Source organism: Macaca mulatta, chromosome 19 (genome assembly GCF_049350105.2).
Source record: "Macaca mulatta isolate MMU2019108-1 chromosome 19, T2T-MMU8v2.0, whole genome shotgun sequence".
NCBI lineage: Eukaryota > Metazoa > Chordata > Mammalia > Primates > Cercopithecidae > Macaca > Macaca mulatta.
The window spans coordinates 49,733,042-49,759,791 of NC_133424.1; the positions used below are offsets into that span (position 1 = coordinate 49,733,042).

The 26,750-nt window shown below is 49.5% G+C and overlaps 1 protein-coding gene and 1 long non-coding RNA gene across 51 annotated transcripts in view; one reads left to right on the forward strand and one right to left on the reverse strand.

Moving 5' to 3' along the window:
* Positions 1-6,361: 6,361 nt before the first annotated feature.
* Positions 6,362-26,750, forward strand: part of ACTN4 (actinin alpha 4) — an 85,653-nt gene continuing 65,264 nt past the window's right edge. For 48 of the 49 annotated variants that reach the window (XR_013408546.1, XR_013408540.1, XR_013408541.1 and 45 more), the window contains exon 1: positions 6,362-6,620. Coding sequence is in view for 30 of the 49 variants with exons in the window: in XM_077975952.1 (XP_077832078.1) it covers positions 6,459-6,620 (162 nt within the window). In the remaining 19 variants the exon portion in view is untranslated. 49 annotated transcript variants of the gene reach the window in all.
* Positions 10,266-15,001, reverse strand: LOC144337463 (uncharacterized). Of its 2 annotated transcripts, none has more exons than XR_013410627.1 (4): positions 14,418-15,001; positions 13,337-13,938; positions 11,847-12,760; positions 10,266-10,319 (listed from the first exon to the last, which is right to left on the reverse strand). It is a non-coding gene; the product is annotated as an uncharacterized LOC144337463 (long non-coding RNA). The 2 variants fall into 2 exon arrangements; XR_013410626.1 differs by having other exon boundaries at positions 11,847-12,739; positions 13,311-13,938; positions 14,418-14,995.

A 26,750-nucleotide genomic window follows, 5' to 3' on the forward strand; every position in this document is an offset into this window, starting at 1 on the left:
GCGCCCGGCCTTTTTTTTTTTTTTTTTTGTGAGACAGAGTCTCCCTCTGTTGCCCAGGGTGGAGTACAGTGGTGCGATCTCAGCTCACCGCACCCTCTGCCCCCTGAGTTCAAGAGATTTTCCTGCCTCAGCCTCCCAAATAACTGGGACTACAGGCGCCCGCCACCACACCTGACTAATTTTTTGTATTTTTAGTAGAAATAGGGTTTCATCGTGTTAGCCAGGATGGTCTCGATCTCCTGACCTCGTGATCCGTCCGCCTCGGCCTCCCAAAGTGTTGGGATTACAGGTGTGAGCCAACGCGTCCAGCAATATTTTATTTTATTTTATTTTATTTTTGAGACAGGGTCTCACTTTGTCACCCAGGCTAGAGTGCAGTGGTGCGATCTCAACTCACTGCTACCTCGACCTCCTGGACTCAAGTGATCCTCCTGCCTCGGCCCTCCAGGTAGCTGGGAACGCTGGCATGCACCACCACACTTGGCTAATTTTTTGTATTTTTTGTAGAGACGGGGTTTCACCATGTTGGCTAGGCTGGCCTCGAACATCCACGCCCAACGGGATATTTTAAATAAGGTGGTCCGGGAAGGTCTCACTGAGGATGCCGTATTTCCCTGAGACCTGCAGGAGATGGGGCTGTGAGCCCTGGGGACTCAGTGTCTGCGGAAAGTGTTTCTGGGGAGTGGTGACTCTACCTCACAAGCACAAAGACCTCATCAGAGGTTGAGTTTGGCGCCTGGTGTGCTTGAGGGACAGCAAGGAGGCCAGCAAGGCGGGGATACTCTAAGCCTTTTTTTTTTTTTTTTTTTTGAGGCAGTCTCGCTCTGTCACCCAGGCTGGAGTGCAGTGCCATGATCTCAGCTCATTGTAACCTCTACCTCCTGGGTTCAAGCAATTCTCCTGCCTCAGCCACCTGAGTAGTTGGGATTATAGGCATGCACCTCCATGCCTGGCCAATTTTTGTATTTTTAGTAGTGATGGGATTTCATTATGTTGCCCAAGCTCGTCTCAAACTTCTGGTGTCAAGTGATCTGCCTGCCTCAGCCTCCCAAAGTACCGGGATTACAGGTGTGGCCACCGTGCCAGCTGACTCTAAACTCTTTCAAAAACTAGGTTGAGGCAGGGCTTGGGTAGTTCACACTTGTAATCCCAGCATGTAATCCCAGCATTCCCTGAGGTAGGAGGATCACTTGAGGCCAGGAGTTTGAGGCTAGCCTGAGCAACCTAGCGAGACCCCGCCCTCTACTCCCCTCGCCCCCACCACTTGTCTCTACAAAAAATTTAGAAAGTAGCCAGGCGTGGACCGGGCATGGTGACCACACCTGTAATCCCAACACTTTGAGAGGCCGAGATGGGTGGATCATGAGGTCAGGAGATCAAGATCATCCTGGCTAACGCAGTGAAACCCGTTTCTACTAAAAATACAAAAAATTAGCTGGGAATGGTAGCCAATGCCTGTAGTCCCAGCTACTTGGGAGGCTGAGGCAGGAGAATGGCATGAACTCAGGAAGTGGGGCTTGCGGTGAGCCGAGATTGTGTCACTGCACTCCAGCCTGGGCAACAGAGCGAGAGTCCGTCTCAAAAAATAAATAAATAAGTTAGCCAGGCGTGGTGGGGTGCACCTGCAGTCCCAGCTACTTGGGAGGCTAAAGCAGGAGGATCACTTGGGCCCAGGAATTTGAGGCTGCAGTGAACTGGAACCATGTCACTGTACTCCAGCCTGGGTGACATAGCAAGTTGCTGTGTCAAACACCACCACCACCACCACCACTAGCAGCACCAACAACAATATCAACAAAACTTGGCTGAGCTGGATGTGATGGTACATGTTCATAGTCGCAGCTACTCAGAAGGCTGAGGCAGGAGAATCAAGAGTCTGAGCTCAACTTAGACAAAATATTGAGACCCCTGTCTCCAAAACCAAAAAACTGAAACCCTGGGCTGGCCAGGTAGAGTGGCTCATGCCTGTAATCCCTGCACTTTGGGAGGCCAAGGCAGGCAGATCACCTGAGCTCAGGAGTTCGAGACCAGCCTGGCCAACATGGCAAAACCCCTCTCTACTAAGAATACAAAAATTAGTCAGGCATGGTGGTGTATGCCTGTAATCCCAGCTACTCTGGAGACTGACACAGGAGAATCGCTCGAACCCAGGAGGTGGAGATTGCAGTGAGCCGAGATAGTGCCACTACACTCTGGTCTGGGTAACAGGGCGAGACCCCACCTCCAAAAACAAACAAACAAACAAACAAACAAAAAACCCAGAAAAAACCACTGGGCTGGACTGGGTAGGGCAAGGCAGGGCAGGGCAGACTCCTCTGCAGCCTTTCTTCCTTTCCTTGACTTTGACTGTTAGCCTGAGCATGGAGCCACAGGAGGGTTTGAATAGAGGAGAGAGGAACTGACTCAGTGATCTGACTCAGTCATTCATTCACAGGCTCCCTCCAGCTTCTCCTGGGAAAGAGAAGGGGGTGGGAGGGGGAGCTAGGAGACAGTTTGGGAACTGCTGCAATGGCCGGAGGGAAGGCGAGGCGAGGGTAGAAAGAACCTGGGTGGTGCAGTGGGGCAGGGGGAAGTGGGTGGGTTCTGTGTATTCTTTCAAGATGGAATGACAGAATTTCCTGAAGAACTGGATGGGGTTGTGAAGAAAAAGAGGCGTTAAGGATGACCGCAGGGACTGTAGCCTCAGCACCTGCAAGGCTGGAGGTGCACGAATTGAAGAGGGATGACTGTGGAATGGGATGACCATGCTTGGGGGGAAGATCAGGAACTCTGTTTTGGATATTTTTTATTATTATTATTTGAGACGGAGTTTCACTGTTGTTGCCCAGGCTGGAGTGCAATGGTGCGATCTCGGCTCACTGCAATCTCCGCCTCCCAGGTTCAAGCGATTCTCCTGCCTCAGCCTCCCCAGTAGCTGGGATTACAGGCATGTGCCACTAAGCCTGGCTAATTTTGTATTTTTAGTAGAGACAGGGTTGTTGGCCCGGCTGGTATGGAACTCCTGAGCTCAGGTGATCCTCCCACTTTGGCCTCCCAAAGTGCTGAGATTACAGGTGTGAGCCACCACGCCTGGCCGGATATCTATTTTTTTATTTTTATTTTAATTTTTTTTAGACAGAGTCTTGTTCCGTCACCCAGGCTGGAGTACAGTGGTGCGATCTCAGCTCACTGCAGCCTCTGCCTCTCAAGTTCCAGCCATTCCCCTACCTCAGCCTCCTGGGTAGCTGGGATAACAGATGCACACCACCACGACCGGCTAATTTTTGTATTTTTAATAGAGATGGGGTTTCACCATATTGGCCAGGCTGGTCTCTAACTCCTGACCTTGTGATCTGCCTGCCTCAGCCTCCCAACGTGCTGGGATTACAGGCATGAGCTATTGTGCCCAGCCATTAATTTTTTTATTTTTTTATTTTTAGTTTTATTATTATTATTATTATTATTATTATTTTTTTTTTTTTGAGACAGAGTCTCGCTCTGTCGTCCAGGCTGGAGTGCAGTGGCACGATCTCGGCTCACTGCAAGCTCCGCCTCCCGGGTTTACGCCATTCTCCTGCCTCAGCCTCCCCTGTAGCTGGGACTACAGGCACCCGCCACCTTGCCCGGCTAGTTTTTTGTATTTTTTAGTGGAGATGGGGTTTCACCTTGTTAGCCAGGATGGTCTCGATCTCCTGACCTCGTGATCCGCTCGTCTCAGCCTCCCAAAGTACTGGGATTACAGGCTTGAGCCACTGCGCCCAGCCCCCAGCCATTTATTTTTAATGTAAATATTTTTTTGTAGATATGGGATCTTGTTATGTTACCCGGTCTGGCCTCAAACTCCTGGGCTCGAGCACTCTTCCAGCCTTGACTCCCCAAAGTGCTGGGATTACATGAGTAAGCCACCAATGCCTAGCTGAATATTTAAATTTAAGATGCTACCTGATGCAGTGGCTCGCACCTTTGTTCAAATGTCTGCCTTCTCCATGAAGCCTACCTGAGTACTTTATTTGCATTCCAGCCGATGCTTGATTTTTTTCCTCAAATTCTCATCACCTTGGAATTTACAATACTACCTATTTTTACTTTTTTTTTTTTTGAGATGGAGTCTTACTCTGTTGCCCAGGCTGGAGTGCAGTGGCACGATCTCCACTCACTGCAAGCTCCGCCGCCTCCCGGGTTCACGCCATTCTCCTGCCTCAACCTCCCGAGAAGCTGGGACTACAGGTGCCCGCCACGACGCCCGGCTAATTTTTTTTTGTATTTTTAGTGGAGACGGGGGTTTCACCGTGTTAGCCAGGATGGTCTCGATCTCCTGACCTCGTGATCTGCCCACCTCGGCCTCCCAAAGTGCTGGGCTCACAGGCATGAGCCACCGCGCCTGGCCTATTTTTTACTTTTTTTTTTTTTTTTTTTTTTGAGACGGAGTCTCTCTCTGTCACCCAGGCTGGAGTGCTGTGGCCGGATCTCAGCTCACTGCAAGCTCCGCCTCCCGGGTTCACGCCATTCTCCTGCCTCAGCCTCCTGAGTAGCTGGGACTACAGGCGCCCGCCACCTCACCCGGCTAGTTTTTTTGTATTTTTTAGTAGAGACAGGGTTTCACCGTGTTAGCCAGGATGGTCTCGATCTCCTGACCTCGTGATCTGCCCACCTCAGCCTCCCAAAGTGCTGGGCTCACAGGCATGAGCCACCGCGCCTGGCCTATTTTTTACTTTTATGTATATTTTTGAGACAGGATTTCACTTCTGGCATTGGTGTGATCACAGCTCACTGCAGACTGGAACTCCTGGGCTCAAGTGATCTCCCTTCTTCAGCCTCCTGAGTAGCTGGGACTACAGGTGCACACAACCATGCCCAGTGAATTTTTAAATTTCTTGTAGAGACAGGTTCTTGCTATGTTGCCCAGGCTGGCCTTGAACTCGGGCTCAAGCCATCCTCCCACCTCAGCCTCTCAAAGTGCTGGGATTACAGGTGTGAGCCACTGTTCCTGGCCTGTTTACATATTTTTTAAAATTTTGTGTGTTGAGGCCAGGCGCAGTGGCTCACACCTGTAATCCCAGCACTTTGGGAGGCCGAGGCAGGGGGGATCACCTGAGGTCGGGAGTTCAAGACCAGCCTGACCTACATGGAGAAATCCCGTCTCGACTACAAATACAAAATTAGCCGCGTGTGGCCGGGCGCGGTGGCTCAAGTCTGTAATCCCAGTACTTTGGGAGGCCGAGACGAGCGGATCACGAGGTCAGGAGATCGAGACCATTCCAACATGGGCTAACATGGTGAAACCCCGTCTCCACTAAAAAATACAAAAAACTAGCCGGGCGAGGTGGCGGGCGCCTGTAGTCCCAGCTACTCGGGAGGCTGAGGCAGGAGAATGGCGTGAACCCGGGAGACGGAGCTTGCAGTGAGCTGAGATCCGGCCACTGCACTCCAGCCTGGGTGACAGAGCGAGACTTCGTCTCAAAAAAAAAAAAAAAAAAAAAAATTAGCCGGGTGTGGTGGCACACCCCTGTAATCCCAGCTACTCCAGAGGCTGAGGCAGGAAAATCGCTTGAACCTGGGAGGTGGAGGTTGCAGTGAGCCAAGATCGCACCATTGCACTCCAGCCTGGGCAACAAGAGCAAAACTCTGTCTCAAAAAAAAAAAAAAAAAAAAATTGTGTGTTGGCTGTGCACGGTGACTCACGCCTGTAATTCCAGAGCTTTGGGAGGCTGAGGCCGGAGGATCGCTTGAGCTCAAGACTTCAAGACCAGTCTGGCCAACATGGTGAAACCCTGTCTCTACCAAAAAAATACAAAAATTAGCCGGGCGTGGTGGAGCATGCCTGTGTTCCCAGCTACTCGGGAGGCTGAGGCAGGAGAATTGCTTGAACCTGGGGGGCGGAGGTTGCAGTAAGCCGAGATCGCGCCACTGCACTAAAAATAAAAATAGATTTGTGTGCATGTGGCTCCCTTCACTAGAAGGTAGTTTTATGAAGGTCGGGATTTTTTTCTGTTTTTAGTGCCTGCGTAAAACATAGTCTGGTACAAGTGGGTGTTCGATAAATATTTGTTGAATTTGTGTCCCTGAATGGGAACCCGATGCAGTACATTCCAAGCCTGAGCTAGTTCAGGCTCGATGGCGGGGCCTGCCTTTATGAATCATTCAAGACTCTGGCCCCGCCCACACGCGAACGACGCGCGCGTTCTCGCAGGAGAGGGGGCGTGGTTTGCACCCGGGCTGAGTCGGGTGGCGAGGAAGGGGGACTCTGCGCAGGCGCCAAGCTCCCAAGCGCGGCCTTGGTGCCTTTTCAGGTTTGGCAGGCGGGCGCGCGCGGGAGGGCGGCAACCTCGGCGCTGTGCGCAGGCGCGGCGGGCAGTGCGCAGGCGCGGGCGGAGGGCGGGCTGAAGCGGCTGAAGCGGCGGCAGCTGCGGCGGCTCGGGCAGAGGGGCGGGAGCTGAGGCGGGAGCGGACAGGCTGGTGGGCGAGCGAGAGGCGGCGGAATGGTGGACTACCACGCGGCGAACCAGTCGTACCAGTACGGCCCCAGCAGCGCGGGCAATGGCGCTGGCGGCGGGGGCAGCATGGGCGACTACATGGCCCAGGAGGACGACTGGGACCGGGACCTGCTGCTGGACCCGGCCTGGGAGAAGCAGCAGCGCAAGGTGCGCGGCCCGCGGGCCAGACGGGCTGGAGGGGCTTTTCCGAGGGGGCCTGGGGAGGGGTAGGAGGTCCTGAAAGGTAACTGGAGCGCCTGTGATGGCAACGGGGGAGTCCCGAGAAGGAATAGGCGGGTCCGGGAAGAGAATTGGAGTCCTGAGAAGGAATAGCCGAGCTCGAGGGAGGAATTGGGAATCTGAAAAGAGAATTGGCGTCCGGGTGGGGAATATGGGAGTAAAAAAAAAAAAAAGGAATCGGGAAGCCCGATGAAGGATTTGGAGGGTCTGGGCGTGCCATTAGGGGAAACCGAGGAGATGACTGGGCAGGCTGAAATGGAACTGGGATCCGAGGCGGGCTTGAAGGGTCCGAGCATGGGTTGGAGGTGCTGGGAGGAGAATCACGGGAGGCTTGGAAGGGAATTTCTGGGTCTGGGAAGTGTGAGGAGGAGCTCGAGTGTGGAGGGGTTGGTTATTTTGGAGAGCAGAAAGATCTGAAGGAGATTGGAATTGGGGGAGCCTCAGGTTGGGGGAGTTCTAAAGGGGATGAAGAATCAAGTGTGAGGATGGAATGGAGATTGTGGGGTCTGAAAACGGGTGGGAGGACTAGGGAGGCTGGGAAGGTGAAAACAGAGGGGCCAAGGGCATGAAAAGACATGGGCTTAGGGTATGAGGAAGGTAGAGGTGCCAGGACAGGGTCTGAGGAGGGTGGGGTGCGGAAGGAAGAAGTTAAGGGGCCCGTGAATGAGACGTTTTTGAAGGGGGTGAGATTTATTTGGGGTGCCCTGTTCCAAAGGGAAGAGAAGATTGAGAGATAGGAGGAATAAGAGGAATTGATGAGGGATGGAGAAGCCGAAGTGGGGGGTATACGGAGAGTGTTTGGGGATAATTTGGGGAGGGGTTTCTGAAGAATTGATGGGAAGCTGAAAAGCTAAAGCGTTGGAGAGAGTGAGGAAGTGTAGAGGGAGAAGGTGAGATCGGTGGGAGGGAGTGTGAGCCGGAATGGTGGATAATGGGGAGGGAGGTTCGTTTAGGAAAATGAAAGTCTCATTCGAAAGGGAGTGCGTAATGGATAGACTGAGAAAGGAATGTGGGGAAGGGGCGCTGGCTCCTGGAGGTGCAGTCCCGGGACTGGAGAGCGTGTGTGTGTCGTGCAGGGAGAATAAGGAGTTTGGGGAGGAAGCGGTGAGAGTGTCCAGGAAGAATTGTGTCTTTTTCGGAAGAGAACGCAGGCAGGTGAAGGGATCCTGAAGCAGAGACTGTTTTCAGGTGGCACTGTTTTTGGGGTGGGGGGAGAGCAACTCGGGAGGGTGATCAGAAGTGGAATGGGATCCCCAAGTGAGGTGTCAGTGTCTGTGTGTGTGGGAGTAATCCAGTGTGGTTGAGGGGGGAGCTCTGAGTGTGCAGAAAGAGCTAAAGGAAGGAGCGTGGTGAGTGGGTGTGTGTGGGGAAGGGGTTGTTCAGAAGTTTTGTGTGTGAAATGGGTGGGAGGTACTTGAAGTTGGAAGCATTTTGTGGGATCTGGAGATCTGGATTTTCTTTCCAGATTTGTTACTGATTAGCTCTGTGGCCTTGGACAAGACCCTTGAACTCTCCATGCAGTTTTGTTATCTGCAAAATGCGAAGGGGTCCGAGGGGTCCCTGCGGTGATTCTGTTAATAAAGAGGGATGTGTGTAGAGGTGGGACTTTGGACAGGGCTCTGAAGGTTTGGGAGAGTGGGTTTGGTGGAGATTTTTCAGGAACAGACTACAGGGCTTTGAGTGGTGAGCTGGCAGAGTGGGGAGTGACTGGAAGCTTCTCGAGGGCGTGAGTTGGTGGCCAGGAGCTCGGCACAGGCAGCCTAGCCCAGGCTGGAGGGGAAAGGGTGGGAAGGGTGGAAAGAGCAACTGTTCCAAGGCAGCCTGAGGTGGGGCCAGGCATAACCTTGGATCCATTACCAGCGTTGCTTGAATTTCCTCATCCGTAGTAACTGAGGGGGGGTGTCAGTGGCTTGGTGGGAGTGGTGTCCTTATCCGTGGCCCCACCTACCGCAGAGTGGACATGTTGTGATAGTTGGCATAAATTCGCTTTTTGAGGGGAAGGCGAGATCTGTTCTGGAGTCTCAACAATAATTTATTGCCCGAGGCAGTGCCAGGTTGGAAAAGGTTAAGAGTTGCCAAGAGACCTGGAAAGTTGGGAGGGAGCAGGGTCTACAGTGGTGGTTTTGAGAACGTCTAGGCTTTGTCTTCTGCAGCTGAAGGTGCTGGAGAAAATGAACCCCTCACCCTCTTTTCTCAGGTGATAGGGGTGGGAGACCTTCCTTTTCTCTCCCTTCCTGTCTCCTGCCACTCCCCAAGTGACTCCTTTTGCGAGCCGGTTCCACTCCCTCCCAAGAGTTAGGGTGTGGGCTTTGTTCATATAGTGTCCCTTGCTCACAGGGTGAGGCTGGGGCACCATTCAGGCCCTGAACGGAAACCAGGACTCCCCGGAACCTCCAAGTCTTGCTGCCATGTGTCATTCTCTTACCTCCCAGCTTCCTTCCTCCGGGGCCCGGCAGGGTTGAGGGAAGAGGGTGGCTCACAGCGTCCCCTAATACCATCTGCTTTTGTGTCTCAACCAGGGCCCGATTCTAGTAACTCCTGCTTTACACCTCCTCCAGCAAATATTTACCCTTAGCTGCTCTGTGGGGGAAACTACTGCTTCACCTCTGTGCCCTTTCCCGTTATGGGGTAGGGATCCTTTCTGAAATGGGGCAAGGAGTAATGGAAAGGAGTACCCCAATCAGTGTGGCTCTCTACCTTCCTACTAAGAAACATCCCGCGCTCCCAGGCTGGCTGGGTGTTTTTTTGGTTTTTTTTTTGGAGACGGAGGTTTGCTCTTGTTGCCCAGGCATGATCTTGGCTCACCGCAACCTCTGCCCCCCGGGTTCAAGCGATTCTCCTGCCTAAGTCTCCCAGGTAGCTGGGATTGCAGGCATGAGCCACCGCACCTGGACTGGCTGGGTTTTTTCTACGTTGCAGTGTTGCTTTAGTGAATGACAGATTGCCCTTCTTGCCTCTCCAAGGCTGAACCACTGGGCACAGGAGGAGTGACAGTCCTGGGAGCTCTGTACATGCATACTCCAAAAAAATATGTATCCAGAACAGCTGTAGGCCCTCAAAGTGGGTAGAATGGAATTCTTCTAGGAATTAAGCAAGAGTTGGCCCAAATCAGAGGGGACGTGTGTCTCATTTCTGCTTGGAAGCCCTTTGCTCTGACTTCTAGGGACCCCGTAACCCATAAGTAGGTCATGCAACAGTTTTTACACGAGAGGGCCGTGAACGTGCTCCTGGCAGGGTGGAGAAGCGTTGTTCTGGTCTTTGAGCAAATTCTTGAGCAATTACGGTTCTGGGCCACAGTTCCCTCTCCCAGTTTCTAAAAGTGGCCTGGGTAACCTCATCACCCTCTGTTGTCCTGGAAGGGTAAGATCTCTTGAAGGTTATGCCAAATCTCATTACAGCAAGAAGAAATGCCTCACTTGCTGAGTTTCCGTGTTCATTGAAACATCACTATTTCAGGGGCCTCAGTGTTTCAACCTTGACCTTTGGCTTTTTTTTTTTTTTTTTTGGAGACTGAGTTTTGCTCTTGTTGCTCAGAGGACTATTAGGTATGAGTTAATTATTTGAAAGGTTGTTTTTTTTTTTTGTTTTTTTTTTTTTGAGACAGAGCCTCTCACTCTGTTACTCAGGCTGGAGTGCAATGGTGTGTGATCTTGGCTCACTGCAACCTCTGCCTTCCAGGTTCAAGCAATTTTCCTGCCTCAGCCTCCCAAGTAGCTGGGACTACAGGCGTGTGCCGCCATGCCTGGCTAATTTTTGTATTTTTAGTAGAGACAGAGTTTCACCATGTTGGCCAGGCTGGTCTCTAACTCCTGACCTCAAGTGATCCGCCTGCCTTGGCCTCCCAAAGTGCTGGGATTACAGGTGTGAGCCACTGCGCCCTGTCTTGTTTTTCTTTTTCTTTTTTTTTTTTTTTGAGACGGAGTCTCTCTCTGTCGCCCAGGCTGGAGTGCAGTGGCCAGATCTCAGCTCACTGCAAGCTCCGCCTCCCGGGTTTACACCATTCTCCTGCCTCAGCCTCCTGAGTAGCTGGGACTACAGGCGCCCGCCATCTCGTCTGGCTAGTTTTTTGTATTTTTTAGTAGAGACGGGGTTTCACCGTGTTAGCCAGGATGGTCTCGATCTCCTGACCTCGTGATCCGCCCGTCTCGGCTTCCCAAAGTGCTGGGATTACAGGCTTGAGCCACCGCGCCCGGCCGCATTTTTTTTCTTTTTAAAGGCTGATAATGGAGGCCCCAAAGTAGCCACCTGTTATTTTGTTCCATTACTCTAATTGCTTGCCTCTTAGGATCTGGCTAAGACTAACAGTTTTCAAAATTGAATAACACACTTACAAAAAAAAAAAGGAACCAAACTTAAACTCAACTGTTATCTAGAAAAAAGACTGTGTAAATATGTGTGAGAGGCAAGTATACTCTGTTTGTCCTCTTGTAAGAGGGGTAGGGGAAGCCACTCAGCTGCTAGCACTCTGTTCTCTCGCCTCATCCTCTCCAGAATGTATTTTAGAACTTGACTCTACTAATGACTGAAGAAAAGGTGGGGTATGGGAAGATGGCCTGGGACTGCAGGGTCACTCACACTCACCTGACTAAGAGTTGAGATCTGTCTGGTGCACTGGAGTGGTGCCTGCCACTCACCTAATCCTAGGCAGTTCAGGGTGTGGGCCCAGGATTGCCCTCTGCCTTTTGAAACACCCTTGCTGGTTCCGGCTTCTGAGACCAACAGGGAGGCTACTTTGGCGGCAGGGAGCTGAGTCACCCTCCAGTTGGAACTGGTGCTAAAAGCTTCCATTTAATGGCAGCTGACTGCTTGGCCCCAAGTGGGCTGCCTTGTGGGGGAAGTGTTGGAGGAGGCAGGGTGGTGTGTAAATATCCAGGTAGTGCTGGTGCTATTAAGCTCTGACACAGTCAGGGAGGTCAGTTAAAATGGAGTCTTATGGCCAGGCACCGTGGCTCACGCCTGTAATCCCAGCACTTTGGGAGGCTGAGGTGGGCATGGGCAGATCACCTGAGGTCAGGAGTTCAAGACCAGCCTGGCCAGCATGGTGAAACCCCGTCTCTACCAGAAATACAAAAATTAACTGGGCATGGTGGCAGACGCCTGTAATCCTAGCTACTCAGGAGGCTGAGGCAGGAGAATCGCTTGAACCCGGGAGGCAGAGGTTGCAGTGAGCCGAGATCGCACTACTGCACTCTAGCCTGGGTGACAGAGCAAGCCTCCATCTCAAAAAAAAAACCAAAAAAAAAAAAAGGGGTCTTGTACTCTCAAAACGTCCTTTTAATCAGATGACAGAGGGGAGCAGGGACAAGTTTAAGTCTAAGCCTCTGGGGTGGGGAGTTCTGCCGTTTCAGCATATGTTTCAGTCATGGCAGACTTTGGCCAGACAGCGCCCTTTTTCAGAGTGAACTGAGTGTGTAGCACAAGTTATCTGCCAGTGCTATTTAGCAAATAGAATAGAGCCAAAAAAGAATTGATTTGGGAAGACCCAAGGAATTTGAAACTGTTGAGATGAATACTTTCAGCTTTTGCTACACTGATTTATGTTGTGCTGGGAATTGTACAAGCCTTTAACCAGATCTTAGGGTTGTTCTTTTAAAAAAGAATGATTTCCCTGCTGCTGCTTTTACTTTTTTGAAGGGCAGAAGGGAAGGGCAAATATAATTAGCGAACAGCTGTTTGCTCTAGTATCACTTGCTCATTCAGGTTTTCTGAATAGCTGAAATATCAACATGTTTATCTCTTCCCTGGCCTTAGTATATCCTAGAGCAGTGTTTCTCCCGGCTTTATCTTTATTCCTTCATTTAGTGAACTCCGTGTTCTCATCATTCACATTTTGTTCCCTTCCCTCTGTTTCCTTCCTTTGCCTTCATTTATGTATTTAGTTTACAGAATAACAAAAGCACTCGTGTTACCTTTAAACAAGGTAAAACTTAAACAGATTTTTCCTCCTTTTCTTTTTTCATGGAAATAAGAGGCAAGCGATAGCAAGTGGGTAATTCAATGGCAGTGGTAACTGAAGCACTGACCTGTTACAAGAGAGACGGAAGCTTCTACTTGAGCAGATACAAATACTGTCATCCGTGGAGATTTGAAAGAAGTCTTTCTATCACTGGGTAGTTTGAGAGCTCATTAGTCTTCTTTAGGATGGGTTTAAATTTGGAAACATCAAAGCAAGTTACAAGGAAACTTAGTTTTATAGTGTTGGCAGGGTAGGCGCCAGAATTTGTTATAAAGTATCTGAAAGTGGCACAAGTATCACTTAACTTTTCTTCAAGAAGGTCTATGAATTTTACTCAGTATCCCAGGTATCAAGGAGTGTAACTTTCAATGAATCAAAGAGAAACAGAATCATTTTAAATTCCAGCCTCTGTTTAAAGAAGGATCTTATGAAGGGGAGAAATTAACCACCTGACCCAGAGAAGGATCCTGCCTCCTCCAGAAAGTGAAATTGTCCGGGCGCGGTGGCTCACACCTGTAATCCCAGCACTTTGAGAGGTCGAGGTGGGTGGATCACATGAAGTCAGGCGTTCAAGACCAGCCTGGCCAACATGGTGAAACCCCATCTCTACTAAAATACAAAATTAGCCTGGCATGGCGGTGCACCCCTGTAATCCCAGCTACTCGGGAGGCTGGAGCAGGATAATCACTTAAACCTGGAAGGCGGAGATTGCAGTGAGCTGAGATCGCGCCACTACACTCCAGCCTGGACGACACAGTGAGACTCCGTCTCAAAAAAAAAAAGGAAAAAGAAAAGGAGTGAAATCTTTGCATATATTTAACTGGCAAGAGCATCCTTACATCAGTGCTTGGGAAGTTTTATTCAAGTAGCGGTCTCCCTGCGATTATAAAAATCCCCGAGACATTTGTCTTGGTGTTGTGCCTTTTTTGGTTGTGTTTTTTCACGTCCCTCCCCTCCCCATTCTCCATAAACAACAGAGGCATTAACTTGGAATGTCCATGGAAAGTCTTAGAAGCTGATTGGTGTAACTTGCTTGCCTTCCCTTCAGTTTGAACAGTGTTTACTCTGGAAGAGGTCAGTGGCCTTTTTCTTGGTTGTGATTTATGCAAGTGTTATCTGAAGGCAAGTGGAGTGAGTTTACGTGGGATTTGCTGTTTGCCACCTGTTGTTGTGCTGGCTCCTGCCTTCCTGGGATGAGTTCCATTCTCTCCCCCCTCCCAGGAGTGAGGGACCGTCCTGTGGCTCCCCAGCCAGAGTAGTCCCCCTGTGCTTATCCCCTTCCTTCCTAAACTGCAGCCATTTGTGATTTTCCGTAACCACTTTTATAGACACATAATAATTTTTTTTTTTTTTTTTTTTTTTTGAGACGGAGTCTCGCTCTGTCACCCAGGCTGGAGTGCAGTGGCCGGATCTCAGCTCACTGCAAGCTCCGCCTCCCGGGTTCACGCCATTCTCCTGCCTCAGCCTCCCGAGTAGCTGGGACTACAGGCGCCTGCCACCTCGCCCGGCTAGTTTTTTTTTTGTATTTTTAGTAGAGACGGGGTTTCACTGTGTTAGCCAGGATGGTCTCGATCTCCTGACCTCGTGATCCGCCCGTCTCGGCCTCCCAAAGTGCTGGGATTACAGGCTTGAGCCACCGCGCCCGGCCCTTAGACACATAATAATTTCCTTTGAATCAGTTTGCATTTTAAGTTTTAAAAGGAAGACTGACAAGAGTATGGCAACTGGAAAACCCAGCTTCCCTGGCCATAAATATAATAGAAGGAAACTGCAAAAATAAACACATTGAAAACAAAACAGTGTTGTTTCCAGGTGGTTACTAAAGGCCCCAGGCCTGAGGCCTGCTCGCTGTGTTAGAAAGGGATTGGCAAGTGTTGGTGAGGTGTTAGACCCGCCAGCTCCAAGCAGAGACGTTCTCTTTGAAGTCATCAGGTTTATAAGAGAATCAAAGGAAATACCTTTCTTAATGTGATTCAAGGTTTAGGGTAAGGTGTAGATAATCCTTAAAGTTTTCCATGTGTGCATGTCACACTTTAAAAAAAAAACTTGATCTCATCTGGTCGAGGAGGGCAGGGCAGCACCTTGTCCAGGAACACACAGCCCCTCTTGGCTCTGTGTGTCATCCCACCATACTAGACTGGAACATATGGCTCATGATTGGATGATGCTTGATTCATCTTCAGTTTCAAGTGTTAGTGCTTTGGGGGTTTTGTAAGAAACCAGGACACATTGAAAATATAGTCATTTCTCAGTATCTGTGGGGGATTGGTTCCAGGAACCCCCTTATATACCAAAATCCACAGATGCTCAAGTTCCTTATGTAAGATAAAACGATGTGTTATTTGCATTTTAACTATGCACATCCTCCTGAATACTTTAAATCATCTCTAGATTACTTATAACCTAATGCTAAATGCTACGTAAATGGTTGTTACACCGTACTGTTTAGGGAATAATGACAAGAAAAATACGTACGTGTTCAGTGCATATGCAACCGTTCATTTTTTTCTTCCAGTATTTTCGATCCATCATTGGTTGAATTCATAGATACAGAACCCATGGATACAGAGGGCTAACTATAAGAAATGTGGGTTTATCATTTGCTCCTCACACAACTTTTTTCTTTCTTTTTCTGTCTTTCGTTCCTTTTTTTTGAGACAGGGTGTCACTCTTTTTACCGAGGCTGGAGTGCAGTGGGACAGTCTTGGCTCACTGCAGCTTTGACCTCTGGGGCTTAAGCCATCCTCCCACCTTAGCCTCCCAAGTAGCTGGGACTAGAGGCGCATGCCACCATGCCTGACTCATTTTTGTATTTTTGTAGAGATGGGGTTTTGCTATGTTGCCCATTCTGGTCTCAGCTCCCAAAGTCTTGGGATTACAGGTGTGAGCCACTGCGCCCAGCCAACTTTTTCTTCTTAAGGCTTCAGTTTTCTTCTTAAGAGTTGGGCCCCTCCCACGAAGAAAGCACACTGCCACCCCATCAGAGGATTGGAACCCTCCATCCTGAAAGGAAAGCAGTGCCCTCCTGCTGCGTTAACAAGGCTTATTTAAATGTTTTTCTTCCTAATATCAGAGCAGAACAGATTCTTTGTCTTCCAGTGGAACTATCCACATGGGGCAGAAGTAGTTGGAAGCGGCAGTTAGTACCCTGCAGAACACAATGAAGTCATCTTGGGAAATATCGTGGATGGTGTTGCAGTGATTGAATGGTGTATAGAACACCAGCAATACAATAGCATTTGTGTCTTCAGCTTCAGGCAGGAATAAAGAAGACTTTGTGGTTTGTTTTATGTTTTTTAAAGTTCCTCCCCCAAAAGGTGTGGGGCTGAGTGATGTCTGTCACCAGCTTTCTAGTGGGTTTTTCTTTTCATCTTTTCCCCTCCCTGATGCCTTTTGAGAGTGGGTGGAAGCCACAGTCTAGGTGGATCAGAGGAAGCACAGAAGGCAGGCAGTATACCCCACTTTATGTTCTCCATGTCTAAAGGGAACACATTTGGTTTTTGTTTTGTTTTGAAATTTTAGAGACAAGGTCTCACTGTCACCCAGGCTGGAGTGCAGTGGCCTGATCATAGCTCACTGCAGCCTTGAACTCCTGGGCTTGAGGGATCTTTCAGCCTCAGCCTCCCTAGTAGCTGGGATTACGTGTGCACCACCATGGCCAGCTAATTTTAATTTTTTTTTTTTTTTTTGAGATGGAGTCTCGCTCTGTCACCCAGGCTAGAGTGCAGTGGCACGATCTCAGCTCACTGCAACCTCTGCCTCCCAGGTTCAAGTGATTCTCCTGCCTCAGCTTCCCGAGTAGCTGGGACTACAGGCATGCGCCACGACGCCCAGCTAATTTTTGTATTTTTAGTAGAGACAGGGTTTCACCATGTTGGCCAAGGCTGGTCTCGAGCTCCTGACCTTAAGCAATCCACCCACCTCGGCCCCACAAAGTGCTGGGGTTACAGGCATGAGCCACCACGCCCAAACTAATTTTTAAATTTTTCGTAGAGACTGGGTTTTACTATGTTGCCCAGGCTTTCAATCTGCAAAAAACCCAAGATAAAGAGTTTTAATGTCTTACCTCCTGAGTAGTAATGACTGATTCCAGTTCTAAGAATGTCTTAATTACAGTCATCCAGATTGAGGGGACTGCAGGAAGTGAAATAGATGCATTTCTTTTTTCTTTCTTTCTTTTCCTTTTTTAAATACACACTTCATTTTGGTGGTGAAGGCCAGTTTGAGGTTAGGAGAGGCATTATGGAAGGAAGCTTGCAAAGCTTGCAGGTGATTCAGCATCTGGGCATGCTGGGAAGTTGCCTGAGGGGGACGTCACAATAAGACGACTGTGGGTCTATAGCCTGCCTTAGCAAAATGACAGGCCTTCTTTTACCAAGGCCAAGGGCAGTGCTGGAAGCTGACCTCAGTCAGTGTCATCAAGGCCTCCGTTAACAAATTACTATTCTATGATCACTCTCTATCTGGGTGTGAGTAAAAGGTATTTAGTTGCTATCACCATGGAAACTGAGTTGCTTACTTACTGTTTTGGGGAGTGCCCTCATACCAGAGGCAGTGCTAATGGTGGAGTGTTAGGCCCCTGGGCAGAAAAAAAGATCCTTCCACTTGGTATCACAGGAAAATACCTACATGCACAGCAGCCTTGCCAGGTAGGGGATGAAGGGCCTCTGTCCTCAGGGCAGGAGTTGGGCCAGTTGATTTTATTGATGAGGAGTGTGCATTTGTGCATGAGAGAGGGAGAAGAAAAAGGAGAGCACTCTATGAAAGCCACTGCTGGCTTTGTAGCCTAGAAGAGTGCTTTTTTCTCTAGGAGTTTAGAGTTGGAATCTCAGCTATGTGACTTCTTAATAGTAGGGCAAAATATGCCTGTATCTTTTGCCTACTTCCACAAACACTGATAAATTAAAAAGAACTCTAAAGTTTCCCACAAATCCCAAGCACAAGTAACTTTTTTTAAAAATCCACATCCTCCCTACTCCAAATCTAACAGCAAATCCTTTTCTCCCTGTCACTCCCTGCTTTTCTTCAAGAAAATACCTTGCCTTAAACTGTTTATTGGATGAAAATATTAAATGCTTTCACAAAGTGCTTCTTTGGCTGTTACTGGTGTGACTTGCATTTGGAAGGGTCAGAGATTTGAAGACTTCTGTGATCTTCCAGTTCTGGCCTATGAAATGCAGTCAGTTTCAAAATTCAAAATGTCTGGAAGAGCCAACTTGCCAGGCCGGTTCAAGGGCAATCAGATGAATCGACTCTTCTTACAGGCTGTCTGCGAACCAGTCATGATTCAGATTTTCAAGTCCTGGAAGGTATCCAGACGGTAAACATCACCAGGATTGTGAAGCAGTTACTTTTTTTTTTTTTTTTGGGATCATTTGAGCTACACTGCCAAGACTGTGGTAGGACTGGTCTGTGTAAATCAGAAAGGGCTGTCTCTAGTTGTCTTTTTCAAGGATGTTTGCTGTAGTCACCCGACACTGTCTTGTGGTGGGGGGAGATGAAATACCTAGAACAGTTAGGGGAAGGCCTTCTTGGCCATTTTTTGAACTAATTTTGCCTTTCCATTTGTACCTTTTTTTTTTTTTTTTTTTTTTTTTGAGACAGAGGCTCACTCTGTCACCCAGGCTGGAGTGCAGTGGTGCGATCTTGGCTCATTGCAACCTCCGCATCCTGGGTTCAAGTGATTCTCCTGCCTTAGGCTCCCGAGTGGCTGGGACTACAGGCATGCACCACCACGCCCAGCTAGTTTTTGTATTTTTTAGTAGAGATGGGGTTTCACCATGTTGGCCAGGCTGGCCTCAAACTCTTGACCTCATGATGCTCACCTAGGCCTCCCAAAGTGCTGGGATTACAGGCGTGAGCCACCGTGCCCAGCCCCTTTGTAACTTTTATTAACACTGATGAGGCACAAGCCATGGGATAGAATCGACTCCATTGAGAGCTGTGAGCCAATTGAGGGATGATTGGGTAATAGATTGTGGCTGAAAGCTGTGGAAGGTAAGGGGTGACACTTGACTCCTACCAGCCTTATAGAAACACCTCAGAGATTCACAGGAAACAAACTTTGACTATAGAAATAGAAGACTCACAGCGCACCGAGTTCTCTTAGCAGCTACCTCAGGGTTGAGAAAGTTTTGGGCCTCTTTAATAAACCAGCACAGAGAAGTTCTTGCCAAATACGGCCTGCTCTCAGGCCACAGGGTTAGCTTAGGAGACAGCTTTCTTGCCTAAAAATAAATGCATGTTCCTATCAGACATTCCAAGCATAGTTTAAACATGAGACTTATGAGCAGCAGCTCAGACTCTGTGGGTTCAATTATGTCAGAGTGTGGGCAGTGAGGGCTTTTGGGGAGCGTGCCCCCTGATTTGGGATTGGTTGTGGCCACCAAGGAAATCAGAAGACCAAATGCAAAACTTCCTCCATCTTATTTCTATATGTTTTTTTTGTTTTTTTTTTTTGAGTTGGAGTCTTGTTCTGTTGTCCAGGCTAGAATGCAGTGGCACGATCTTGGCTCACTGCAGCCTCTGTCTCCCAGGTTCAAGCCATTATTTTCCTGCCTCAGCCTTCCAAGTACCTGGTACTACAGGCATGGCCATCATGTCCAGCTAATTTTTGTATTTTTAATAGAGATGGGGTTTTGCCATGTTGGCCAGGCTGGTCTCGAACTCCTGACCTCAAGTGAGCCGTCCACCTCTGCCTCCCAAAATGCTGGGATTACAGGCATGGGCCACCGCCCCCAGCCTTATTTCTATATGTTCTTGATTTATCACAGGCTGGTGGGGGAGACAGCATGCATATAAATAATGAACAAGGTAACTTCAGATAGGATTGCGTGCTATAAATTAAATAACAGCTAGCATTTTACCTTGTCCTAGACACTATTCTAAGTGCTTCCCATGGACTGACTTGTATAATCTTGTGAGGCGGGTGTTGCTACCCTTACATACAGAAATGGATCCATGGGCCTTTAAGCCACTTGCCCATGTGACTGTGCCAGGATTTGAATGTAGAAGTTGAGGCTTTCAAGTTTATGCTGTTATTTCTACACTACATTGAAGTCTAGTTATTGGGAATGGCTTTTCGAGAGGGTGGTGAGGGGAGGAGTGTGCAGCGCAGGTACTTTAGATGGAGACGAATATCTCGAAGAGGTGGCATTTCAGCTGTTCCTTAACAGATGAGAAAGAGGGAACCAAGAGAGCACCAGAGAAATGTGCTTCCAACAGAGGAAACCAGGCGAGGGGGCGCCCGAGGAGCAGAAAGACCCGAGTGGTCAGAGCAGGGCCTGTGAAAGAGATGAGCACAGCCAGATTGCTTAGAGCTGTGTTGTCAGAAGTGCTGATGAGTCTACATTCAACTTGCGCCTGCAAACTCAGTCCCTCTTAGATGCCAGTAGGTCAGGAACCTCATGCTTCCAGGACTCTGGCACTCCCACCCTTTCCTCCCAGGCCTCCTGGACAGGCCAAACCAGAACTGACTTCTAAAGTGGAAACTCCAAGATGGCAGAACATGAAGCCAAACAAAAGCTGCGGTTATCTCTGTGATGATTTCGGCAGTGGGCACCTGTATTTGATTAAAGCGTTGGTAATTTTGAATCTGGAGTTTTATGGCACTGTGTGTACTCATAATGGCTTTGTAGTGTGGCTCTCTTAGGGAGCTTAACTTTTACAACACGAACAAGTTCCAGCCCCCTTTGGTCCCATGAAGAGGCCATTTCTACCTGGTGGGATGCCACTTGCTTTACAAAGCATCTTTTGTAAAATGTTGAGTCTCCTTCTTTGAAGATGGAAGCCAGGAAGCCTGATTTTTTTTCCTACAATAAATATCGTAGAAGATGGCAGTCTGATTTTTAAACTGGCTTTTCTCCTAGGTCCTTTCCTTCTCTATAAATGCCTCTTTCACTTAGTGTTTCCTCCTGTTTCCTTTTGGTCAGGTGGAGTGAGGGTGGTTCTAGTTCAGAGAAAGAGACAGGCATGCAGGCTGATTCAGTCTGAGGTGCTCAGCTTTCTGTACCTCACTGGAAACCAGTCCAGGAATACTAGGTTTCACTAGGTTTCATCGCACCCACAACTCTCCATTTGAAGGCAGAGCTTGTCAAACGAGTTATGTGGCCTTTACTCAAGGAGGGAGGAGCAGCAACAGAGAGCTCGGGGCTATTGATAGACACTGCTGCCTCTGTACACAGAGCACCCGGCAAGAAGTTACCTTCATGGGTTGTCTAGAGTGAACGTGGGCTGGGATTCTCTCCGCTTTACCACTGACGATTCGACAGCAAAAATCACCCCTGTGGGTAGAGTATGAGGGAGTAAATGAGTATGGTGACCTGTGATGGTGCAGCCAGCCCAGCTGCTTCAGCTGGAAAGAAGATGGTGAGGTTTCCATTCTCCTGGCAGCATACCCATGTGAACTTGTTAAATCTTTTAAGTAGCTGTATAGGAGGGGAGATAAGTGTGTGTGTATGTTTATTCTTATCCCCTTAAATACAAAAACAAAACTTCCCCATTATAAAATCAATTCAGGGCGGGAAGAGGTGCATGGCACATGGAAAATGTGTCGGATTAGATTGAGTCCTACCCCACGTTTGGGACACAGCTGTAAGTTTCCATGGTGGGTGGCTTATGCATTTATGCTGAGCTGAACCTGCTCCAAGCTGCTGCAGTATAGGAAAGACTGTCTTGGAGGGGAAGCTGCCTCTATCACACTGTAAAGACATGGAAGGTCTTTTGAAAGGCTCCAGCAGTCACCACTTGGGTAACAGGATTAGGGACTGTTGAGCAAAGTGGGTCTGCATTTTTTTTTTTTTTTTTAAAGACAGAGTTTCCCTTTTGTCCAGGAGTGGAGTGCAGTGTCACAATCTTGGCTCACTGCAACCTCCGCCTCCTGAATTCAAGCGATTCTCCTGCTTCAGCCTCCCAAGTAGCTGGGATTACAGGCGCCCGCCATGATGCCCAGCTATTTTCTTGTATTTTTAGTAGAGACAGGATTTCATCATGTTGGCGAGGCTTGTCGCGAACTCCTGACCTCAGGTGATCCACCTGCCTCGGCCTCCCAAAGTGCTGGGATTACAGGCGTGAGCCACCCCGCCTGCTGGCCACATTTTATAGCCAACCAGCTTCTTGTGTAACTTGAGTTGGAGCTTCTTGGGCCCCAGAGTCCAGCACTCAGGTAGAAATATGACCGCCAGGGCCAGACAGCAGCCCTCGCTGGGCCCCTCTGCAGAGCAGAGCTCTGTGCCGAGCCTTTAGGGGTATGAGAGAAACCGGAGACCCGGCCCGTGCTCTCAAGGAGCTCACGGTGTAGCTGGGGAGAGAGCAAGGCCACATGAGACCTCAGAAGGACACTAAGCGGCACACGGACAAGCCCACAGCACTGTAGCTGTGTCCTGGGAGAGGAAAGGGGTGAATCAGGGCAGGTGGGGTCAGTCATGGAAACTTTCATAAAGGAGGTGAGTGTGCAGGAGGGGCGGGCCTTTGTCCCCGCTATGGGCAGGTTGCCGGGGGCAAGTATTAGGGGGTCCCGTGTGCAATCGAACATTTCTTAGCTGCCTCTTTCGAGTAGCCCTACCAGTTCCTGTCCCCATAAGCATCATCTTCGGGGAGCTGCTGGTTTGAAGGATGAGGTACCACGCTCATCTTGGCCATGTCTTAGAACCTATGAATAGCAAGACCTGGGGTTCTGGATCCGTATCCATTCATGCGTCCTGTCACTGTCACAGATATTGTGGGTGGGCCGGACTCTTCCCCCCAGGTGGGAGGGGGTGCCTTCTGAGGCATATGTTTTCAGCCAGCTGATGGCCTTTTCAGAATTAGCACAGGTTTCAACAAAAAGAATGGAGAGAGACTCCCTTCTCATGTCCAAGGGTCTCCCCAAGCCCTGTGTCTCAGCCCCTCAGTGTGTGTGTTGCTGCACGCCGCCGCCCAGATGACCACGCACAGCCGGAATGGCAGCCCCTGTATTGAGAAGTGGAATCGGCTGCCAGTCCGCTGGCGGGGCTGGGTTGCCACAGCTCCTCTGTTGCTCTGCAACGCGGGTGGCCTAGGAGTGTGCTGCCTTCAGTTTATTCCTGCCTGCCAAGCTATGCTTCCAGGTGCTATTCTTTTCTTTAAATAACTGCCTTAGTGCTGGCTTGTGGAACTTAGCGTTCCCATCCCAGGAAATACTCCAGTGTTTTTTTTTTTTTTTTAAACTCATTCAGATGCTCATAGCCAAATGTTTGACTTAAATACCACAGTGCCCTTGATATTGCCTTCCCCACACCGACAAACCGAGTTGCATTCTGGTCCCACTGTGGGCTAAGGTTAGGGTAGCGGCACTCACCTCTTTGTGTGGTTTTGGATGTGTGTCTCCCCACTTCAGATAACGCATGACAGCTGTAATATAGCTCAGCTCGTGCAGGTAAAGTAGGGGCAGAAATCAACCGGAGAACTCAGCCTCCATCCTGAAGGATTAGACTGCCTGAGATCAGTAGGTTTGCCATAGAAGGATTCAGTGGAGATGGTGAGGGTGGCAACTGTTGCTAGATTGAGCCCCTCCCTGCAGCCTGGGCACGGGAGCACTGCAGTGCCATGAACGAGAGGGCAGGGTGGGGGGGGGGTATTAGCACAGCCGGTTCCTATTTCTTTTTCCACCTGGTTAGGACTTCCGGGGAGGCCCTGCCCAGCAGTACGTGTGAGATGCTGCCTTCCTCTTTTTTGAAAGGCATAGGTGATAAGGAGGTGGACGTGTTTTAAGAAGAGAACCTGGAGCTCATTACTTATAGTTGGGGCATGTATTGCTTCACTTTGGGAGAGTTTTTTTCTGGGGAAGTTCAGGATCAGAGTTTCCTGCATGGTTCCAGGGGCTGGGAGGAGCCACCTGCTCAGCTAGTGGTTAGCTGATAGGACCCAGCCTACCCACCTAGATAGGAGGCGGCTCAGATATCACTGGGATTCGCAGTGCCACAGGCTGTCTCTGGGCCCAAGCAGCTAGCTAGCTGCACCCCGGGAGGGGGTGTTGAGAGCACTGAAGCTCCTGTGGGAGAGTGCCTTTGACATCCCCGACTCCCCAGAACCAGGAGGTAGTGAAGGGTGTCAATGGGAGGAAGGCTGGGCCAGAGCATGGAGGGAGGCCGACCTGGGCTCCACACCCAACTCCTCCACCAAGGGCTGGCCGTGCGACCCTGGGCAGGTGGCAGGGGTTAAGCCTCGGCAGCGTCCTTTGAAAAGGGGCATCATCCTACCCTCAGGATTCTGAGGATTAGACATGATAGTGCGTAGGAAGCACTCTGGTGCCTGGTACACTGTAAGTGCTCAATAAATGCAGCTTCTCAAAATGATTTCAATGGCACATGGTCCTGCATACAGGTGGGGTCTGCTACTTGAGTCTCCTCCTCAAAGGGGCCTGCTGAAATACGAAACTCAGTGGGAAACCAAAACACACCCCTTTCCTCCAGTGCTCCCCAGGAAGCGCCAACTCGAGCCCAGCCAGCAACTTCAAAGAAGCGCCCTCCAACAAGTGGCAGTGGGCACTTGAGCAAGTGACTTAACACAGCCCTCTCCCCAGCCCCTGCATCCATCTGGGCCTCATTGTCTGGGAGGTGGCTTCTTGTTTCAGAGTTACAGGCCCTGAACAATTTTGTGTTGGGATGTGCCATAGGCAGTACCAGGAAGGTTCTCTCATGAGTAATTTAACTTGTTACTAAGTTTGCTATCAGCCGGGGGTCTCTTTCCCTGGGTCCCCTTCCCCCCAAAGCAAACTCTTAACTCAAGTTAGAAACATCCCACAGCCTGGAGTCAGGCCGCTCTGTCTTCAGTTGGTGTGTGATGTAGAAGCAGGAAGGGCTTCCCACTGATAACCCTAAAAATAACTGCCCAGAAATACTGTCAGATGGGGCCAAGAGGTATACAGGAGCCTGTGCCCAGCTGCTGACCTGGAACGTGGGACTTTCTAAAGGGTTTGAAGGAGCCCTGCCCCTTCCAGGCCTCTTCCCCACAGTGCTTCTCACGGTTGCTGCTCCATCCCCTTTCCTCCTTCCTCCCGCGCCCCCCCTTTCCTGGGGTCACTTCCTGATGCCATTCTTCAACTTCGCCCCTATCCCCCCCAAAAGCAATCAAATCCACAACCTAATAAGGCAAAAGAATGAGGAGAATGTCCGCCTCCCAGCCTCTCCCCTAACGGCGCAGGCCCGAAGCAAATTTGGAAAATGTTACAACGGAGTGACAAGCGACGGAGTCTGGGGGTGGGGCGGTGCAGCCTTGTTCAGGAGCTGCCCATTGTTGGCCTGGGGCAGGATCCTGAGGGAGGGCCACCTGGTTTGCGCTTTCCAGATCAGGCTGTTGACACCCTTCTAGCACAAAAAAATGTATGGAAAGTAACTGCCTGAGTCAGCTGCGTCTCCAGTTGTGGGATCCACGTGCCAGGAGAACACGAAGTACAAACACACAGGTCCGCGATGGGAGCCTGCTCGGAGACACCTCCCCGCCGTCACGGCTGGGACTGTGCAAATTCAAACACTTCTTGCCTCTGAGATGAGCAGTTTTCTTCCCCTTGACTGTGCCAGGGTTAAATTAGCCTGGGCGTTAATTAAAACTTGTCAACACTTAGAGTGGGGCCCCCAGAAATTTGTCACCCCTCCTAGATCATTGTCCCAGGCTAATCAACCCTCTCTAAAGCAGTTTCCATTCTTGACTTAGTGGGAGGGAGGAACAAGCCCCTCAGTGCTGGGGAGCCCTGGGGGAGGTAGGGACTGACTGGACCCAACCCACTTTGTTTTGGAAGGTCAAGCTTAGTAATTAACCTGAATGCTTGGGGGAGGGGGTGAAGGAGAAAGAACTGGGTCTAGGGATGTGCCAGGTCTTTCAAATTGCTAATTATCAGCGAGCATGAGGTCATCCGTAAATATATCTAATTCTTTAGCTTGTAATTAAGGTGCTCATTAAAAGTGCAGGGAAATCTTGTTTTCCTAAAAGGGGAAAAAAAAACAACAACACAAAAAGCCTTTGTTTTGACCTGACAGGATGGCTCAGAACAGGGGGAGGACTCAAGGCACAGGACTAGTTTCCTGCCTTAAAGAGCCTTTACAGGAAATTCACTGCAAACAGTGTTGGTGACCCTGCCAAGGAGGCAAACCTAGGGTGATGTCATTGTTCGAAGCTGTCACCGCCAAGCCTCTGGCCTTGGGGCGAGGAGAGTTGGTGGGATTAAAAAATGAGTGTGAGTGTATGTGTGTGTGTGTGTTTAGCAGTCTCCAAAGAGGCAAGTCAACGGAAAAGCCTAGAGGGAGAAAAATCGCAAGGCGGGGGGTCTCAGAAATATTCTTAGCTGGGTTCAACTTTCCTCGTTTTTCTAAGTTTAAAAAATCCTCTCTTACTATTTTTGCTCCTCAAAATGCTGCTGCTTTTTCAGAGACAGCCTTTTTTGAGCCATTCCCTATTTAGTGTTTTGGGTAATTGGCTGTTACAGTATGGAATTTGTGGCCCAAAGGCAGCGTGGTTAGACACTAGGTGCACGGTGCCCCGTCGTTATGAAGTGTGGAAACTGAGATGCTGGGCTAGTCTGATGTATCTGTTTCTTCCACCAAAAAAAAAAAAAAATTTGGAGAACTACCCAATGCCAGTGACTTGGCATCTCTAAGTCGCTAATCTTCCATGTGCCTCCAGGAACCGTCTGGAGCGTCCCTGAAAAAAGGACAAGCTTTGTATCTTGTCATTTTTTCTCTGGCTGGAAGTCTGAGAGGCATAAACACAGTCTTAAAATGAAAGCAACAAAAATAAACTCAAAGCAGCCCTGCGTGAAGACATTAATGCAAAATATGCAAGCTGGCTTCCTATTTATACGGCAGAAGGCAGTCAGAAGGGCCAGGCCTGGTTAAGGAAGGAGTTATGTCTCTGGAGGTGCCTGTTCCTCAGAATTACAAATAAACTCTGGGCGATTACTCAGATGAGGTTGTAATGCGGTGTCTCATTTCATGCTTTGCACAGTCCAGTTTCTTGATGGAACCAACGGCCTCTGAAATGCTAATGCAGGATCAGGATACAGTTAGAGTGCCCCCCTTCCTGTGCCCCTCCTAACATCCTAACAGCTTTAGAAGGAAGTTTGAAGATTAAACAGGAGAGCCATGTAAGTT